This window comes from Garra rufa, chromosome 13, assembly GCF_049309525.1.
Source record: "Garra rufa chromosome 13, GarRuf1.0, whole genome shotgun sequence".
NCBI classification, from domain to species: domain Eukaryota; kingdom Metazoa; phylum Chordata; class Actinopteri; order Cypriniformes; family Cyprinidae; genus Garra; species Garra rufa.
Genome location: NC_133373.1, coordinates 22,517,633 through 22,537,986, shown reverse-complemented (window position 1 = coordinate 22,537,986; position 20,354 = coordinate 22,517,633). Strand labels below are relative to the sequence as shown.

Below are 20,354 nucleotides of genomic sequence, written 5' to 3'. Positions count from 1 at the left end.
TACTGCGTAAGCGTTAAGCTTACGCTTGGGGAAAATCCTTTCCGCGAGAGATATTGAAGCCAAAAAATTATCCTTAATTTTGTATTAATGTAAAACGCGTTGCCGCAGTGAGCAGACATAGGCGAGGCGTATTGCTTGCCTATTGGCTGCTCTGCAGCAACTGCAGCACCTATCGAGCGAGGCTTGGCGCGAAACCAGCTCCAATGAGAGCCTTTCGCGCCTAATACGTCATCTCCCGCCGAAAGTGGCGTGATCCAAGCCTATAAATATCGCTCGAAGGTAGCTACACTCTGGTTTTTTCATCATAAAAGCGCCCAGAGCACGCGCTTGCACGGCAAGGTACGCAGTACTCGTTCCCTCTCTGAGAGAACCGAGGTTACGTTAGTAACCGAGTACGTTCTCTTACGAGAGGTCTCTCGTACTGCGTAAGCGTTAAGCTTACGCTTGGGGACCCCATGTAAAACGCCGTGCATGCCAAGATCTGATGCCATAGACCCGAGGGCGAATAGCCCGGGGTTCATATAGTGTTTGAACGTGCTTGAACATATAAGGGGATTAGGACCCTAGAAACACTGGCTCCTGGTATATCCGGGCAGGTAAACGACCTGGATAAACTTGGAACATGGGTCTAGATATCTGTTAATATCTAGACCGATAGCAACTTGGCCTGTAGGGCGGGAACCTCCAAGTTGTAGAATCTTATGAATGTAGACGGAGAGGCCCAGCCTGCCGCCGTACAAATGTCTTGCAGGTTAATTCCACTCGACCAAGCCCACGACGAGGCCACGCCCCTCGTGGAATGTGCTCTGACACCCAGCGGGCATCGCATGCCCTTGGACTCGTACGCCAGTGCAATAGCATCCACTATCCATCTGGATAAAGTCTGTTTTGACGCAGCCATTCCTTTAGAATGCCCGTAAAACGAGACGAACAGCTGTTCTGTCTGTCTAAAAGCAGACGTGCGAGACACATAGACTCTTAGCGCTCTCACTGGACATAAGAGTCTCGCGTCAGCCTCTTCATCCCCAACCGGCAGAGCAGACAGTGCGATGACCTGTGCTCTAAACGGTGTGTTAATAGACTTTGGCACATATCCATGCTTGGGTTTGAGTATAACTTTAGAGTCGTTAGGTCCAAACTCCATGCATGTCGCGCCCACGGAGAGCGCGTGCAAATCTCCTACGCGCTTCACTGAAGCGAGCGCTAGGAGGAATATAGCCTTAAGAGACAGATATTTTAATTCAGCCGCCTGTAGTGGTTCGAATGGTCCGCCCTTCATAGCGTCCAGCACCACAGAAAGGTCCCAAGTTGGGACTGAAGGCGGTCTGGGTGGATTTAATCTCTTAGCTCCCCTAAGGAAGCGTATGATTAAATCATTCCTCCCTATTGACTGACCTAGCGTTGTCATCGAGAACGCTGCTATGGCCGCCACATAAACTTTGAGCGTGGACGGGGACCTGCCCTTGTCCAGCAGCTCTTGTAGGAAGGAAAGTACATCTGTCACTCCACAGTCTGTGGGTGAGGATCCGCGGGCTGTGCACCAGTCCGCAAATATCGACCACTTCGAGGCATAGAGCCGTCTAGTAGATGGCGCCCTAGCCTGTGTGATCGTTGATATCACTCCTGTGGGGAGTTCATCATATATTCCCTGGTGACCCATACATGAAGGGACCACAGCTCGGGGTGAGGGTGCCAAATCGCGCCGCCCGCCTGCGAGAGGAGGTCTCTCCTCACAGGTATTGGCCACGGTGCGATGCTCGTCATCTGCATCAGCGCTGGGAACCAAGGCTGGTTCCCCCAAAACGGCGCTATTAGCAGTATTGCACACCCTTCCTCCTTCACCCTCTCTATCACCTGAGGTAGGAGAGAGACTGGGGGAAAAGCATAAAGAGGACGGCGGGGCCACGCATGGGCTAGCGCGTCCTTGGCTTTGGAAAAGAATTCTAGACAATGAGCGTTGTCCTGAGATGCAAATAGATCTATCTCCGCTCTGCCGAATGTTTTCCATAATAGCTGCACCGTCTGAGGGTGCAGCGACCATTCGCCCGCCGGAACATTGTTCCTGGACAGTCTGTCTGGTCCTACATTTAGGGTCCCCCGCACGTGCGCTGCCCTCAGCGAGCGCAGGTTGCGATGAGCCCATACCAGAAGGCGTTCTGCAAGTGCATGTAGTTTTCTGGACCTGAGACCGCCCTGGCGATTTATGTAAGCCACTACCGATATGTTGTCGGAGCGGACTAATACATGACTTCCCTTCAATAAAGGAAGAAAATATGTCAGCGCATTCTCCACTGCCATCATTTCGAGGCAGTTGATATGCAGCGATTTCTCGCGTTCTGACCACTGGCCGAACGACGGTCTGCCGTCTAGGAGCGCTCCCCATCCCGAGGTGGACGCGTCCGTGGACACTACTTTCACCTTCGAGGGTCTCTCTAGAGTGACACCTGTTTGGTACCAGCCGGCTGTTCTCCACGGCATCAGGGCTGTAACGCATCTCTGATTGATCGTGAGACGGAGTCGACCGGACGCCCACGCTTGGCGCGGCACTCGCGCTCTCAGCCAGAACTGCAGTGGGCGCATACAGAGCATCCCTAACTGTAGAACTGATGATGCTGACGCCATAAGACCTAACACTCTTTGAAAGGTCTTGAGCGGGGCAGACGCGCTGCAGCAGAGCGCGCTCACTGCTCTCTGAATGTTCAGCGCGCGCTCTTGCGTTAGCTTCGCTGTCATTGACTGCGAATCCAGTTCTATGCCCAGGAAGGAGATATTCTGGCTGGGGTTCAGCGAGCTTTTCTCCCAGTTTACTTTCAAACCCAAATTCTCGAGGTGATCGAGTAACATGGCCGTGTGTTCCCTGAGCATTGAGCGAGATTGCGCTAAAATCAGCCAATCGTCCAAATAATTCAGTATTCGCACTCCCTTCAGTCTGAGCGGGGCGAGCGCTGCGTCCATGCACTTCGTAAACGTACGGGGTGCTAGGGACAAACCGAATGGTAGGACTGTGTACTGATAAGCTTGGCCCTCGAAGGCGAATCTCAAAAATCGCCTGTGACGCGACGCTATCTGTATTTGAAAATACGCGTCTTTCAGATCCACTGACACAAACCAGTCTCCTCGGCACACTTGCGCGAGGATTTTCTTGGTCGTGAGCATTCTGAACTTTCGCTTCACCAGCGCTTTGTTCAGTTGTCTTAGATCTAGTATGGGCCTGACTCCCCCGTCTTTTTTCGGTATCAGGAAGTATTTGCTGTATAGCCCTCTTTCGCTCTGACCTTGAGACAGGGGTTCTATGACTCCTTTGCTCAATAATGTGGTCACTTCGGCTCGTAGCAGGTGTGCTGCATCTGCCTGTATAGTGGTCTCGACGCGCGCCGTGTAACAGTGAGGGCGCCGTCGAAACTGGAGCGAATAGCCTCTTTTTATGATGTCCAGCACCCATTGTGAAACCCCCGGGAGCTTTTCCCATGCATTTGCATGTAATGCCAGGGGGTGGGTGCGAAGCGCGCTCCGATCTGTTAATAACGGGGCCGCTGTGACATGTGAGGCTCGGGGTACGCTGACCGCGGGGACTGCTATTCTTGTGTGTATATGTGGTTGCGTAGTAACGGGCACATTTAACACACTCAATGCAGCTTTTAGCCGCGTAGACGGGGCGTCGTCCGGTTTCGTTTTTACAGAAACCGTAAGACCTGCCTGATATGATATGTGTGGGCACTTTTGGGTGGGCACAAATATCACCTGTGAAGCGCAGTCGATTTTGGTCGACTTTATGTGCGCGGGGTTTGTATGACAGGATGTGCTTATGTGTAGTGATGGGCACTGGACAGTGGGCATGCGTGCTACACACAAAACACCTTCGGCTGTGGCCGGGACACCAGAAAATACACTCTTTTGAGGATTTATTTGGGTAGCCGTGAGAACGGCTTTTGAGTGCAGACAGGCGGGCTGCAGCGCCGGCCTGATGACTGCGGATGATGCTGGAACAGCCACATTTCTTGGAGCTGAGCGAGCGAATACTTTCGGTGGGAGTCTGGCAGCCGCGGGACTCGCGCACCGGCGTTTTCCTAGCTGTACTAGGCCTGCTTCGGGGGGTTAGGTTTCAACTCAACCCTGGGTCTCTGAGCGCGCGCTCCGTGGCGGCGGCCTGCAGAGCGGGAACGCGGTCTCGCTCCCTGCTCCTGGCGGCGTTGTGAGACAGCTGCAGCGGGCTGAGGCTGGGGTCTAGAGCTCTGCGCTGGCGGCTTTGGGCGACCGGCAGAGCTAGACCGCTTCGGCAGGAAGTGTTTCATCGCCTGAGAGGTCTTCTGAACTTCTGCAAAGCGCTCAGTGAAGTCCTTCAACGACGTGCCGAACAGACCAGCCGTGGAAAACGGCGCATCAAGAAAGGCTGTGCGCTCGGACTCCGCCATCTCTGAGAGCGTGAGCCACAAGTGCCTTTCTGCAACCGTCAGCGCCGCCATGTTGCGTCCTATGGCCTGAGCTGCCGATTTGGTGGCACGGAGTGCGAGGTCCGTGGCGCTCCTCAAATCTGGTACGCAGATCGCGTCAGGGCCTTCCTCATCCAGCTTTTGGAGAAGGTCGGCCTGAAAGATCTGCAGCGTGGCCATGGTGTGCAGCGCTGAGGCGGCCTGTCCCGCCGCGGTGAAAGCTCTGTGTAGCAGATTCGACGTCTGTCTGCAGGGCTTAGACGGCAGCGCCGGCTTAGCCCGCCGTCCAGCAGAGGGCGGGCATAAGTGGGCCGCGATCGCTTCTTCCACCGGAGGTATCGCTAGGTAACCTCTACTCTCGGCGCCGTCCACTACAGAGAACGCCGGGGAGGAGGATGGGCGCACTCTCGCTGAGTAGGGGGCGCTCCAAGACTTTGCGAGCTCCTGGTGAAGCTCCGGAAGGAAAGGGGCCGGTTTCGCGAGCGACGTCCGTTCTCCTTTCGGCAGGAACCGGCCATCCAGCCGGTTGTGAGCAGGCTGCTCGGGTGAGGACCACTCCAGGCCCAGGCTCGCCGTGGCTTGGGTTAAGATCCTCATGAGCTCTGACTCGATAGAGGCTCTCGCGCTGGGTGGAGCGCGGGCAGGGGGGGCGATGTCCGCAGAGCTCGCCCATTCCTCGCTGCCTGACGCTGCCAGCGAGCAAGAGTCCTCCTCCTCCTCCATCCCACTCTCCTCGACAGCGACATCGGCGGGCGCAGCGGCTGGCAGCGACTGCGCCAAATCCGGCACTGAGACGGTGAGTGTAGGTGAAGCTAGCAGGCGCACCGGCGAGCTTTGACGGCTGGAGGATGATTCCGGAAGCCGCTGGGCACGGCGCTTTTTACGGCGCGGCGCCGCAGCAGGCATAGGAACGGGCTGCGAGAAGAAGGCGAAGCGAGTCCTCAGAGTCGCCATGGCCATTGGCTCGCAATGAGGGCAACCTCCCTCGGCGAGCGCTATCGCAGCATGCTCCTCCCCCAGGCAGGAAACGCACACGGCGTGGCGGTCCCCGTCACTGAGTGCGACTCCGCACGAGTCGCAGGATGGCATCTTTAAAAAGACGCTAGCTCTTTTAGAGTAAATAGTTTGGTAAAAGGATATAGTCGCCGGAAAGCGCAGCAGGAAGGCAGGAAGGCGGCGTAGCCAGCAGCTTCAGACTCGTCCCGCTGATGTACTTCCAGTCGACGGCGGCTTCTTCTCCAGCTCCAGCGATGCGAAGGCGTCGCGTGAAGGATGAAAAAATCAGAGTGTAGCTACCTTCGAGCGATATTTATAGGCTTGGATCACGCCACTTTCGGCGGGAGATGACGTATTAGGCGCGAAAGGCTCTCATTGGAGCTGGTTTCGCGCCAAGCCTCGCTCGATAGGTGCTGCAGTTGCTGCAGAGCAGCCAATAGGCAAGCAATACGCCTCGCCTATGTCTGCTCACTGCGGCAACGCGTTTTACATTAATACAAAATTAAGGATAATTTTTTGGCTTCAATATCTCTCGCGGAAAGGATTTTCCCCAAGCGTAAGCTTAACGCTTACGCAGTACGAGAGACCTCTCGTAAGAGAACATAAAGGTATCTGTTTCTTCTGGAAGACCACAAAATGAGAAATTTGATCAACATCATAATATATACAAATAGATAATATATACAAATAGATTAATTAAACCTGTCGCTCATATCTTTTAAATTGTTGCTCTTGTCTTAACGTCGTAGATCACATGATAACGTCATCATGGCGGATCGCATTCATACTCAACGAGATTTGGCTGTAGAGTAGGTACTCTTTTAGCGCTTGTTAAGTACCTACTTATTGAAATTAAGTACCTACTCATGAAGTATGCGATTTCGGATGCAGCCTCTGACACTCATTTCGTTCCAAACCTGTAAGACCTTCGTTCATCTTAGAAACACAAATTAAGATATTTTGTATTACATACGAGAGCTTTCTGACCCTTCCCATCAACGCAACTACAACATATAAGGTCCAGGAGAACAAAAAGTATTCTCATTAGCTTTATAAAATTAAGGTTGAACAACTGATGTCACATGGACTATGTCAACAATGTCCTTACTACTTTTCTGGGCTTTGAACGTGTGAGGGTTTTATAAAAAATATAACATAATAAACATGATATGCATTGTTCAATAAGCACTAGACACAATACACACTGTACACCTCATAATTTATTGAACTTTAATAGTATAACAAGCACCATTCTCTTTAATGGAAGACCCGTGTGTCCATACAAACTTGTGTCAATAATGCCCTAATAAATGTTGTCATCAACAACAGGACCAGCACTGAGCGGGGAAGCACCGTCCCTCTGCCAAAGCCGCATGTGGAGTGCATGTACTCCTGAACAGCAAGAAATTACCTCAGTATTACTGAAAGAGAAGCGCTAGAAACACAGTGACTGACACAAAAGCAGCTCAACAGTGAGCCTGAAGCAAGTACCTTGATCTAAACAGTCTCTCTGAGGCAGTATCTCTGCAGGCTTTGGCTTGTGACTGTTTACGGCTCTGTTGGGAAATAGATGGACTCTGGAGAAGTTCTTCCACCTGTTGACGGCGATATACGTGACCTAGAATACAGAGTTTAAGTTCCCCCTCAAAGAAAACTCCAAAGCAGTGCAACAGCCTGATCATGCAAATAGATTTGTAAAACTAATTATTAATTGACAGCACCTGTTTGGCAGCGAAGTATTGCTGTTTTTTCCTTAATCCTGGCTCGTGACTGAAGAGACAGAGGATCCTCCAGTGCTGGGGTGGAAATCTACACAGAAAACATGTATGTTAAGTTGTTTAATGCTTCACTAAATCAATTGCATACCATTACTAATGCATTTTGTTTCATTGTTTAACTATTAACATTAAAAAGAAGATATGACTAACTTTGCGATAATGTGGTGTGTTGAAATGGTGCAGGAAGGGGTTGTACTCCAGAGGATCATAACTCTCTAGAAAAACAAAACCCTGAAAACACAGTACACATTTTAGTTATTAACAAGGTTCTGGAAATAGTGCAGTTGAAACTGGAAATACTGCAGTTTTCCATAATTTTCATCATGGAAAAAGATCAAACATTGTTTTTTGAGTTATTCCATGACAATTATATATTTTCTGAAGTGTGCTGAACACAAAATATGCAGTTATTGTACTGTACTGTTTTTTAACCTTACAGTGCCTTGCGAAAGTATTCACACCCCTTCGTTTTTTTTTTTGTTTACTTGGGGAAGAGTTCAGAAAAAATTCTGCTGCATTGAAGGTTCACAGAGGCATGCAGTCTTTGTTACCCTTAATAGAAGAAGTTTGAAACAACTGCGACTCTTTCTAGAGCTGGTCTCCTGGCCAAACTAAGCAATTGATGGAAAAGGACCTTGGCTAGAGTGTTGACCATAAACCTGATGTTCACTCTAGTTGAGCTTTATGATCATATATGCAGATGGGAGAAACTTACAGAAGGACAAACATCACTGCACCACTCCACCGATGTGGGCTTTATGGTGGTATGGCAGGACTCAATCCTCTTCTCAGTGAAGGCACATGAAAACACACTTGGTTCTAAAAACCTAGTCCAGAGCATTCAGAACCTCAGACCGGTCAGAAGCTTCACCTTCCAACAGGACAATGAACCTATGCACACAGCAAGAGTAGCTTATAGACAACTCTGTGAATGTCCTTGAAACATTACTGGAGAAACCTGAAAATGTCTGCCAGACCACATCCAAACTGACAGAGCTTGAGAGGTGTAGAGGTGAGCCGAAGAATGGCAAATAATTGCCTAATGTTGATGTGCAAATCTTCTTGCGTCCCAAAAAGACATGAGGCTGCAAAGGTGCTTCAGTTAATTACTGAGTTAAGGGTATGAATACTTATGCAATCAACTAATTTCAGTTTTTGTTATTTTTAATTAATTTCTGAAGTTGTTTTTGCTTTGGCATTATGGTGTGTGGAGTGTAGATTGTTGTGGAAAAAAGTTGAGGTGAAAAAAATGGGGTTTGAATACTTTCGCAAGGCAATGTAAACATACTGTATTATAATTATGTTATCATGAATATTTTAAAATGAGCATTTCAGCATTTTAATCTGTAATTATAAAATGTATGTGTAAAAAAATTATTTTTCAAATTTTAATGACACCAAAACTTGATAAAGTGTATTCATCTTCTCATCGGTGTTGGGGAAAGTTACTTTTAAAAGTAATGCATTACAATATTGCGTTAAAGAAGTAACTAATTGCATTACTTTTTATGGAAAGCATTACTTTTGTCACCTGAGCTGGGACTGCTTATTAATTTTTAATAACAAAAACACCTATTTTGTTCTATAACATAGAATATGTATCTTAAGGTTACAGTGCATTGGTACTGTAACAGTGTGGTTAATCTAGCTAAAAATAAGAACATGTACTGTACCTGTTTAGGTGTATACCTTAGCATTACAGTAGTTGATGTAGTGTGCATGCATGCTCCTCATCTTCTGTGTCTCAGTGTAGCCATTGTGTGCAAAATGTCGCTCAATGCTCTGCTGTACTGGCAGCGACACACTTTGTGTCCAGCGCTTATGGAGGAGTTTACGCTTCCTCAGGTCCAGTGTGTCTTTGTGAATAAGGTAGTGATCCAGATTCTGTACTGACACACAAACACAAATGATTCTGTGGTAACAGTAAGATTCAAGTCTGAAAAACAACACAAAATATTACCTTTATGAATCCAGCCTCAGTCACCAGCAGTGGCTGTATAATGGCATCAACATCTTGCTGTTCAGAGTGTAACTGTTCCTGTGGGAGAACAGACAGCGAATTTTATGAGTGTGCAATGCTAACAGTGGCTTGCAAAAGTATTCATACCCCTTTTCATGTTGCAGTCTTTTGTTAAACTGCTTTAAATTAATGTTTTCACACATCAATTTACACTCCATACACCATAATGACAAAGCAAAAAAATTATTTGTGACAACTTTGCAAATTTATTGAAAATAAAACACTGAAATAAGTACATTGCATAAGTATTCATACCCTTAACTCTTAGTACTTATTTGAAGCACCTTTACAGCCTCAAGTCTTTCTGGGTATGATGTGACAAGCTTTGCACATCTGCATTTGGCAATTATCTGCCATTCTTCGCCTCGCATCTTTACCCCTCAACCTCTGTCAGCTTGGATTGGGGCTGGCAGATATTTTTGGGTTTCTCCAGAAATATATGGATGCCTTTAAGTCAAGGCTCTGACTGGGCCACTCAAGGACATTCACAGAGTTGTCTATAAGTCACTCTTGCTGTGTGCTTAGGGTCATTGTCTTGTTGGAAGGTGAACCATCTGCCCAGTCTGAGGCTCTGAATGCTCTGGACTGTGTTTTAACTATTGCTATCTCAATTTTTTGGTGCATTAAGCTTTCCTTCTACTAAAACCCCTTAGTCGCTGCCGCTGAGAATCTTGTTTCTCACACTCTGGGGGTCCTTTAGGTGCTTTTTTTTTTTTTTTTTGCAAATTCCAAGTGTGTTTTCATGTGTCTTCACTGAGGAGAGAATTGAGTTTGGCCACACCGCCATAAAGCCCAAATTGGTGGAGTGTTGCAGTGATATTTGTCCTTCTGTAAGTTTATTCCATCTGCATATATGATCATGGAGCTCAACTAGAGTGACCATCAGCTTGGTCACCAGTATAACCAAGCCCCTTCTACATCAATTGCTCAGTTTTGCTCTGGTTGTTCCAAGCTTCTTTCATTGTGGATAATAGAGGCTACATGCTTCTGTGAACCTTCAATGCAGCAGATTTTTTTTCTGAACTCTTCCCCAGATGTGTGGCTCGACGCAGTCCTGTCTCTGAGCTCTACAGGCAGTTATTTTGACCCTTAGGGCTTTGTTTTTGCTCTGTTGCATTTTCTGCTGTTAGACCTTTTCTGAGAGGTGTGTGCCTTTGCAAATCATACTCATTCAAATGAATTTGCCACAGTTGAACTCTACTTGAAGTGTAGTTAAATTTTAAATGTCCTAGAATAGGGTATGAATACTTATGCAATAGAATCATTTTTTTATTTCTATTTCTTTAATAGTTTTTTTTATTTCTAATAAATTTGCAAAGTTGTTACAAACCTGTTTTGTGCTGTGTCATTATGGTGTATGCTGTATGGAGAGTAGACTGATGTGGAAAAAAATAATTTAAAGCAGTTTAACATAAGGCTGCAACATAAAACGTGAAAAAATGAATACTTTCACAAGGCACTGTACAGTATATACTGTGTATTGTGTTTATATTCAAGTGTGGGTGTACCAGCAGTTGTTTTTTGGAGTTGAGAGAAAGGGTGTGCTGCGTATCATCTGCCGTCTTTGTTTGTGTCATCATGCTGGTGTGTTGGAGCTTTATTCTGTATCTAAATAAATATCCAGTCTCACTGAGGTTCGTCAGTTCACTAATAACAGCTGTTTGAAGATACTATGGGCACAAGAGCAATAACACTGACATATGCATAGGTTTATGGCAGTGTTAAACATTCTGATATACAGTATCCTAAAAGAGTCTGATGTTCTCAAGTCACAATCATTACTCATCAAAATGCATGCATGCAAAAAAGTTCAATTGTTGATTTCTGTTCTAAAATGCAATAATATTCTGCTTAATATGTCGTTTAACCCTAATTCCTAAAGCCTCTAAATCAGGGGTGCCCAGCCCAGTTCCTGGAGATCTACTTTCCTGTAGAGCTCAGTTCAAACACACCTGTCTGTAATTATCAAGTGCTCCTTGAGATCCTATTTAGTTGGTTCAGTTGTGTTTGATCAGGGTTGGAGCTGAACTCTGCAGGAAGGTAGATCTCCAAGAACAGGGTTGGGCACCACTGCTCTAAATTATTATCATGATCAGCTACTACTTTCTACTTACTGTTAGTTTACAATGACTATTATTACATATGTTAGAAAACAATTTGGCACAATACAGTCAATTTACTGCTAATTTAAAGCTTAATTTGACGTAAACAAGTATTGTCTGTTTATGTTTCGAAATACAATAGGGCTGTGACATCATGGATCGAGTCTAGTTGTATTGAGTTCAGCGGGAATGTAACCTGAAGTGCAGCATCTAATTCCCTTAGGTTGTCAGCACAGAACACCCTGACACCACTCTCTACATGCACAGAAGAAAGAAAAGGTATCCATGCATGAAGTCCTGATCTGTACAATGTTGAAAGAGTCCACCTGGCAGGACCATCTATATATCATTTGTATATCTGCAGCAGACAATGTTTTATTGCAGCTGAACCACAAAAACATAGCACTTCAGGCACTTCATGCAACAGTGCCTTCAGTGCAGTGAACCACATAAACAATGTGTAACCCTAGGAACAGCAACAAATGTAAATACTGTCTTGAAGACACATTTCAGCAAGTTAGGAAAGTTTTCCAACATTCACAGGAACTTATATTCTGACAAACAGATCAGGCTTCCTTTGCTGCAACAAAACCATTTTAAGGTGTATTTCTATACTAGTCTAAACAAAAAGGTCCTAGATCCGTTTCAAGAAATTAGTAAATATTAATATTTAATATAAAGAACCTATGGGTTTTTATACCCTTTAGTTTTAGAATTTAATGTGGCTGCCAAATGTATTTGAACGACTAGATTTACACCTATCATCCCTCAAATTCTTTACTGTACTTTAGAGTTAAAATTAGTTTCAAATCTATGCAGGTTGGCTAATATCAAATTGCAACATGGTATTTGTAGAATTTGCACTACTAATCCATGGAGTCACTAAATTGAATAAGTCATTACGCACTTATTAAGCGGTGATACTCACGGCGTTGTCAAGCTGAAGCGAAAAACAGACGCAGCGACTAGTTCTAAGCTAGACGGACACGCGACTCCAAAAGCTCTTCCCTTGTTGTGTTGCTATGGGTGACGTCTCTCAAACGGAACGTAATCACGTGCGCGCTCCCTCACAACGTAGAGTTCAAAGCAGCTTTGTGTAACCAATAACTTGAAATGTCAAAATTGTGTGTCCATTCAATTGTGCTTCTGGCCTGTGTCATTTACTCCAGTAACAATCACTCTAATTTTATAGATAACATACAAATTTGTTGTGTATAAAACAGGAGTCAAGTTTCCTGTTTGTTCTGTTCTGGTTAGGCTAGATAGGAACTAAAATGAATACTAAAGAATACTAAAGTGAATAAAGCCCGACCAATATAACATGTTGGCAATCGTGTACTGATTATTTTCACCAGCAGAGGACGCTGCGAGCTATTACGTTACTTGGTCGCGCACCGCTTCTTTAGCGTTGAAGAACTGAATCGGGATGAGAGAAGAGCATTATCATTAAAATAGACATCGTTATCGGTTTCTAGGTAGTCACATACTAAATATAGGCTAGCCTACATGTTAAACAGTAAAACTGTTTGCACTACAAACTAGCGTACTCATAATTAAGATGATACATTAAAATAATAAGGTAAGAGTCGACACACCTATTTGCAATATCAAGCAGCAATTTCAGATGGCCGGAAGCCAGACCCAAAAATTTTTAAATGGCTGCGCCCACTCTTACAAGAAGAAAAAGGTGAAGGATTTTGCACACAGTGTCAAACATTCCTTTAAAATCACGTCACAACTGAATGAATGAATGAAACAATTAGATTTGCAGAAAGCACTTTGTGGTAAAATGAACCTAAAAAGCAAAAAAGCCTAATTAGGATAGTAAAGAACCACTTCCAGAAGCATAAACATAAAACAGATATAAATTAACATTTAAAAAATTGTTCACAGTTTGTTAAAATTATCATGTTAAATGCAGTTAAATACAGAAACATTTGTTAGAAATATTTGTTAACCCTTAAAGGAGTAGTTCACTTTCAAAACAAAAATTTACAGATAATGTACTCACCCCCTTGTCATCCAAGACGTTCATGTGTTTCTTTCTTCAGTCGTAAAGAAATGAGGTTTTTTGAAGAAAACATTTCAGGATTTCTCTCCATATAATGGACTTTTTCTCTCCATATCATGGACTTCTATGGTGCCCCCCGAGTTTGAACTTCCAAAATGCAGTTTAAATGCAGCTTCAAAGGGCTCTAAATAATCCCAGCCGAGGAAGAAGGGTCTTATCTAGGGAAATGGTAGGTTATTTTCTAAAAACATTTGCAATTTATATACTTTTTAATCTCTATACAGAGTACACACAGAGCTAGACAAGACGAGCATTTGAGGTTAAAAAGTATATATATATATATATATATATATATATATATATATATATATATATATAATTTTTTTTTTTTTTTTTTTTTTTAGAAAATAACTGATAGTTTTACTAGATAAAACCTTTCTTTCCACGACTATGATCGTTTAGAGCCATTTGAAGCTGCATATTGGAAGTTCAAACTCAGGGCACCATAGAAGTCCATTATATGGAGAGAAATCCTGAAATGTTTTCCTTAAAAAAACATAATTTCCTTACAACTGAAGAAAGAAAAGCATGAACATCTTGGATGACAAGAGGGTGAGTACATTATCTGTAATTTTTTGTTCTGAAAGTGAACTACTCCTTTAAATGCATACCTTTGGTATTTAGCTACCCAGGATGTCCCCTTTTCATTAAAGTTAGACATCCACTTTCTTAGTATTCCTTAATTTATTCATTAACAATAACAAAAGCAACAACAAGAATATATAAATATCTGATAACTCAGTACATGCAATTCACCTTTATTCCTGTTTAATAGACAATAATGACACATCTTTTACTCATATTTACCTCAGGTAATATCATCAGCAAACACTTAACTGGTCTGAATGGCTTAAAGGGATAGTTCACCCTAAATTAAAATATGATGTTTATCTGCTTACCCTTCAGGGCATCCAAGATTTAAGTGACTTTGTTTCTTCAGTAGAACACAAACAAATTTTTAACTCAAACTGTTGCACTCTTTCAGTCATATAATGGCAGTCAATGGGATCCACGGCTTACGATACATTGATGTCTTAACACATGAAACAATCGGTTGAATAAAGTACGCCTTAATAAATCTGCTGTAGGCTAATAGAGAAGAAACACATCCTAAAGAGCTCAATTGGCCACCAGAATCCGCTACCACCTTAATAAATGAGGTCAAATTCATAATTATGCTGGGGAAATTAATCAAGACAGAAAGTCAGGAGGCCAGTTTATGCCTCATATGAAGGACATTCCTTTTAACGCTTCATCAAAAGTCTGCGTCTAGTGTTAGGACCCATTCAAGTCAGGGATTGAGCACCCCCTGCTGGCTGGACTAAAACCACTTCAAGCAGCAAGCTAGTTTTCCAGAAAGGGTTTCGCACCAGTGTACTGACCAGGCTTTCACCTACTTACAGTAGCTTTAGTTAGGAACCAGGCTTGCGCTGCACATGCCTCTTCCGTTTTATATAACAGCACTTTCTCCACAAGCTGCCCAGCAGAAGCTCATTTGCCACAGGTGGTACGGGATAAAGCCACAAGCAATTATGGCAGAAAGACAGCGAAGGCCAAGGCCGAAGATTGAAGACTTGATAGGGCATACATGATGGCAGGAGACTCTGGCGTGACAGCCATGTTGTGAAGAGGCTCTGGCATGGCGACTATGACAGGACGAGACTCTGGAGTGGCACCCATGACGGGACAACTCTCTGAAGTGGTGGTTATGACAAGACGAGTTGGGATGAGGCTCTTGAAATTTGTTGTGGGCCAAGCACTGTGGCCATCAGAGTTTGAGGCATATGGTTCCCCCAAAAAAAACTTTTTAGGGGAGGGATCTTCCTTAACCCCCACTGTAAACCACTTAACAGAAGAGCATAATCCAGAACTCAGCCGGTGATCCTTGAGAACCATCACATATTAGTTTGGATTAGTAGTCAATAAGGGTGAAATCTGAAAACTGTTGAACTTGTAGAATATTCCAGGTCTAAAAAACTCTGGTGTGGTCCTTGTGGGGTCGGTCTCCTATGCAAAGCCAGATTAACCATTTTGCTGGATTCATACTAAATCAGTTGTTCTGTAATGCTGAGACAAAAGAGAGATGAGGCAGTTGCAGAGAAGGTTTATTCCTTGAATATCATAAAGCAAACACGGGCTAACCAGGAAAACATGGAACAGTAGCAGACAAGGAAACATGGAACAAATGCACCTACCTTTTTACATTTTTTATGGGTTTTTGTAAACATACTTTAGTGTTTTTCTTTTTCTTTTTAATAATTAAAAAAAAAAATTGTTTCATTAGTAGTCAGAAAAAAAAATAACCTAAAGAAATTTCTGAAAAGACTGTTAATGTGTAGAAATACCACCTTCCCAGGGTGTTTCCCATAATGTACAATATGTTACTGTTTAGTTTTCTCTCATTTGGAGGTATTGATTTAATGAATAAATACATAAAATGTATGTTCTTTATTGTGAAAAATGTTTTTCTAAAAAAGGAAAACAGACTAAGTTATGTCTATCCATCTGAGACCGGTTGCACAAAAGGTTAAGACTAGTTTTAAAAAAAAACTAAAAGTTAGTTTTCGAATCCCAAAAAATTATGCTTTGGTTAAGATATGAAACCCAGTTTATGCAGCTGGCTGTCACACTAACCATACTAACCATGCCCATATAATTAGACTCCACACTTATGTGACATCATTTACCAGAAATGACATCATTCAGGTCTCTTTAATAGTGGTGCAGAAAATGGTTAGTATTATCATACTTTTTATTCATATTTTTGAGGCATATTATAGTCAGGGAGGGTACTGTCAAGCTTAACAACTCAAACCTGTCACATAAAATTAAGATGGAAAATGATATTTTTTAACATTTCATTTTAATCCATAAGTATAATGTACTTTTTTTATTGCTGCCATAAATGGTCTTCTCTCCTACACTACATGAGGAACAGTGGCCATTTTGAGTGAAAAACCTATAGTTTTCATTGTTACAGGGTTGTAAACTTGTGACAGGGTTGAGTTATTTTCTTAATTTATTAATCATTTGTATGACAAAATATTTGTGTTATAAATATTTTTTTTATGTAATATGTCCACTTAAACTTTGACAAGTATCATACATCAGTAATTGTATCCACATATATATATATGGAAGACTACGGTGACACATTGCTGCCACACACACATATTTTTTTCCACTCAGCTATGTCATTATTATTATTATTATTATTATTATTATGTTTTATTTATTCATTTTAAAACACATTACAAAAAGATACAAAATAAAGGACAACAAAAACATGTAACAGTAAGCAAATACACTGAAGGGTATTTTGAGCAAAAAAAAAACAAAACAAAAAAAAAAAAAACCCTAGTGCAATCTCACATACAGAAAATACAGGTCTACAGTGTGCTGACCAAAACTAGTATCCAGTACCAAGCTGGGAGCTATGTCATTATAACGAAATCTTTTCTCGTTAAAACGACATCTTTTCTCCTAATAACGAGATCTTTTCTCGTTAAAACTACATCTTTTCTCATAATAACGAGATCTTTTCTCGTTAAAAGGACATCTTTTCTTGTAATAACGAGATCTTTTCTTGTTAAAAGGACATCTTTTCTCTTACAGTTTTTCTCAAGTGCTAAAACACAAAAGCCAATCCTCTAAACCAAATGACCAGTTATCTAAACACATTTACTAAATCTAGCCATCATTTTCCAATATCATAAACACATTTCACATGAAGACACAATTCACAAAACACAATCCTCCGTTCTCATAAATCTAAACACATTTTTCCTTGCTAAAACACAAGTTGCAAAAGAACTCTGCTCATATTCTCAAATGAAAGCTCATGTGATGCAAAATGCTTGCCACAGTCAGCAATATTTGAACACAATGAACACACCTGGCATCATACATTACACACGACTCAAAATTGAAGACACATGTTGCTAATGCTGTGACCACATGAATAAAAGCAAGTTCAGAGTGCACAGTTTGCTGAAGATTCCAAACAAACACAATGGATGAAGGCAGAGTCAGGGGAAGAGGAATTCGAGTCAGAGGAGGAAGAAGAGTTGGCCATGGAAGAAGTGGAGCAGGCCAATGAGGAAGAGGAGTTCAAATCAGAGGAGGAAGAGGAGCAGGCCAATGAGGAAGAGGAGAAGGCCAACAAGGGAGAGGAGAAGGTCCAGGAGGGAGAGCAAGACAACCTCGCACCACCATTACGGATGAGATGCGAGCAACAGTCATTGACCATGTCATTATACAAGCAGGACTAAGAGTCCGTCCAAACCTGAGTAGGTTCACCGTGGCCACCATTATCAGGGCATTCAGACAACACAACAGGTATTGTACTCTATTGCTTTCTTTGTCACATTACAGTTTTACAAGCCTGTGAAAGTAGTCTATTGGTTTCAAATCAGTTGTTATTGTAAAACATGTCAATTGACAACACATGTTTCTTTCTTTAGAGTTGAAAGAATGCCACATAGAGGTGGGAGGGTTGCCATATTTACAGCGGCACAAGAAACCCTCATTGTGGATATGGTTTGTGAGAACAACCTCATCAGACTCCGGGAGATCAGAGACAAAGTCATTGCCGATAATGTTAACTTTGAGAGCATTGATGATGTCAGCTTGGCCACAATAGACCGAGTTCTCCGGCGCCAAAAGATGCGGATGAAACAGGTCTATAGGGTTCCCTTTGAGCGCAACTCTGCGCGACACAAGGACCTACGTTACGAGTATGTGCAAGTAAGTATACATCCATGTTCACAGTACAGTTAGTGGACGTACTGTGTTGCTCAGTGGCCTACATTACTTCTGGACAATACTGTGCTACCTGATTGACTGTTGTACTGAACACCTGTGCACTTTCACATTTTCACAGAGGATATTACAGTTGGACGCGATGGCCAGACCTCATGAGTACCTCTTCCTGGATGAGGCTGGCTTCAACCTGCAGAAACGAAGGCAAAGAGGCCATAACATCATTGGCCAAAGAGCCATCACTGAGGTTCCTGGCCAACGGGGGGTAATATTACTCTTTGTTGTGGCCATAGGTTCGGAGGGGCTTGTCCACCGGCATGCTGTCCTTGGGTCTTACAACACCCCACGTCTCTTCACCTTCCTAGAGGAGCTAAGAGACATCCTCCTGGACCGCCAACAACACCATCCTGGGCCCGCACATCACATTTATGTGATAATTTGGGACAATGTCCGCTTCCACAGAACAACCCAAATCAGAGAGTGGTTCACCACCAACAGTAACCACTTTTTAAACGTCTGTCTGCCACCCTACTCCCCTTTCCTGAACCCTATAGAGGAGTTCTTCTCATCGTGGAGGTGGAAGGTTTATGACAGACAGCCATACACTAGAGAGAACCTCCTAAGGGCAATGGAGCTGGCCTGTGTTGACATCCCAGTGGAGGCCTTCCAAGGATGGATTCGCCATTCGAGGGCGTTTTTCCCGCGGTGCCTGGCAAGAGACAATATAGCCTGCGATGTGGATGAGGTGATGTGGCCCGATGCAGCTCAGCGACATGATGCCGCACAGTGATTGTGGTGTGAATAAAGTAAATAAAAAAAACTTCACACCCTGATCATGTTTTCAAGAGTACTGTTGTGTGCAATAGATTCTGTTTTTGCATTGAGTTGTGTTACAGTAGTGTACATGCAGTATTTTCTATAGATTTATACTCTTCATACGAAACTCACAAATCTAAATGCCTAATCCTCTGCAGAGATCTAAGAAGATCCGTTACTGTAAAGTTTCTAAAAATATGCATTGGCAGTTATGAAACAAAGAACCTTCTCACAAATTGAGCATTGTGTTTTCAATTGTTTTGCTGTAGTGTGTAATGATGTGTATAGTGTTACATTTTTGAAAGCTTCAAGCTGCTCTTTAGGAGTGAAAGTTTGAGTTTTGTGAGAAGGTGTGGTTGTGATTATGTAGCTTTAGAAAAGGGTGTTGTGTTTAGACATTGAGGAACATGGAGGAAACGTTTGTGGTGTTTTAGCATTTGAGAAAAACTGTAATAATTAGATCTTTTCTCGTTAAAACGACACAATTATCTCGTTAAAACCAAATCTTTTCTTGTAATAACGAGATCTTTTCTCGTTAAAACAACATCTTTTCTCGTAATAACGAGATATTTTCTCGTTAAAACGACATCTTTTCTCGTAATAACGAGATCTTTTCTCATTAAAACGACATCTTTTCTCGTTAAAACGACATCTTTTCTCTTTATAACGAGATCTTTTCTCGTTAAAACGACATAATTACCTCGTTAAAACCACATCTTTTCTCGTAATACCGAGATCTTTTCTCATTAAAACGACATCTTTTCTCATAATAACGAGATGTTTTCTCGTTAAAATGACATCTTTTCTCGCAATAACGAGATCTTTTCTTGTTAAAACGACATAATTATCTTGTTAAAACCACATCTTTTCTCGTTATAACAAGATCTTTTCTTGTTAAAACGACACCTTTTCTCGTAATAACCAGATCTTTTCTCGTTAAAACGACATCTTTTCTCTTAGTAACGAGATCTTTTCTCGTTAAAAGGACATCTTTTCTCTTAATAACGAGATCTTTTCTCGTTAAAACGACATAATTATCTCGTTAAAACTACATCTTTTCTCGTAATAACGAGATATTTTCTCATTAAAACGACATATTTTCTCGTAATAACGTGATCTTTTCTCGTTAAAACGGCATAATTATCTCGTTAAAACCACATTTTTTCTCGTAATAACGAGATCTTTTCTCGTTAAAACGACATCTTTTCTCGTTAAAACGACATAATTTTCTTGTTAAAACGACATCTTTTTCTCGTAACAACGACATATAATGTCATAAAAACGATCTGATGTTTCTGTTTTAGATGATATTATTATGTGAGCCAGCTAAGCGTTTGTCCGCGCTGCCTTCGCCACAGTCCTGGCATAAAGGAGGATCTG

At 42.8% G+C, this 20,354-nt stretch overlaps 1 protein-coding gene across 1 annotated transcript; it reads right to left on the bottom strand.

Annotated features, from left to right (window-relative positions):
• Nucleotides 1–6,660: 6,660 nt before the first annotated feature.
• On the bottom strand, nucleotides 6,661–12,276 carry fam228a (family with sequence similarity 228 member A). Its single transcript, XM_073817160.1, has 7 exons — nucleotides 10,733–12,276; nucleotides 9,165–9,242; nucleotides 8,894–9,088; nucleotides 7,355–7,435; nucleotides 7,148–7,235; nucleotides 6,918–7,044; nucleotides 6,661–6,818 (listed from the first exon to the last, which is right to left on the bottom strand). Exons 1-7 carry the CDS (start codon nucleotides 10,802–10,804, stop codon nucleotides 6,746–6,748), a joined length of 714 nt encoding a protein of 237 aa, XP_073673261.1. The 5' UTR covers nucleotides 10,805–12,276; the 3' UTR covers nucleotides 6,661–6,745.
• Nucleotides 12,277–20,354: the final 8,078 nt, after the last annotated feature.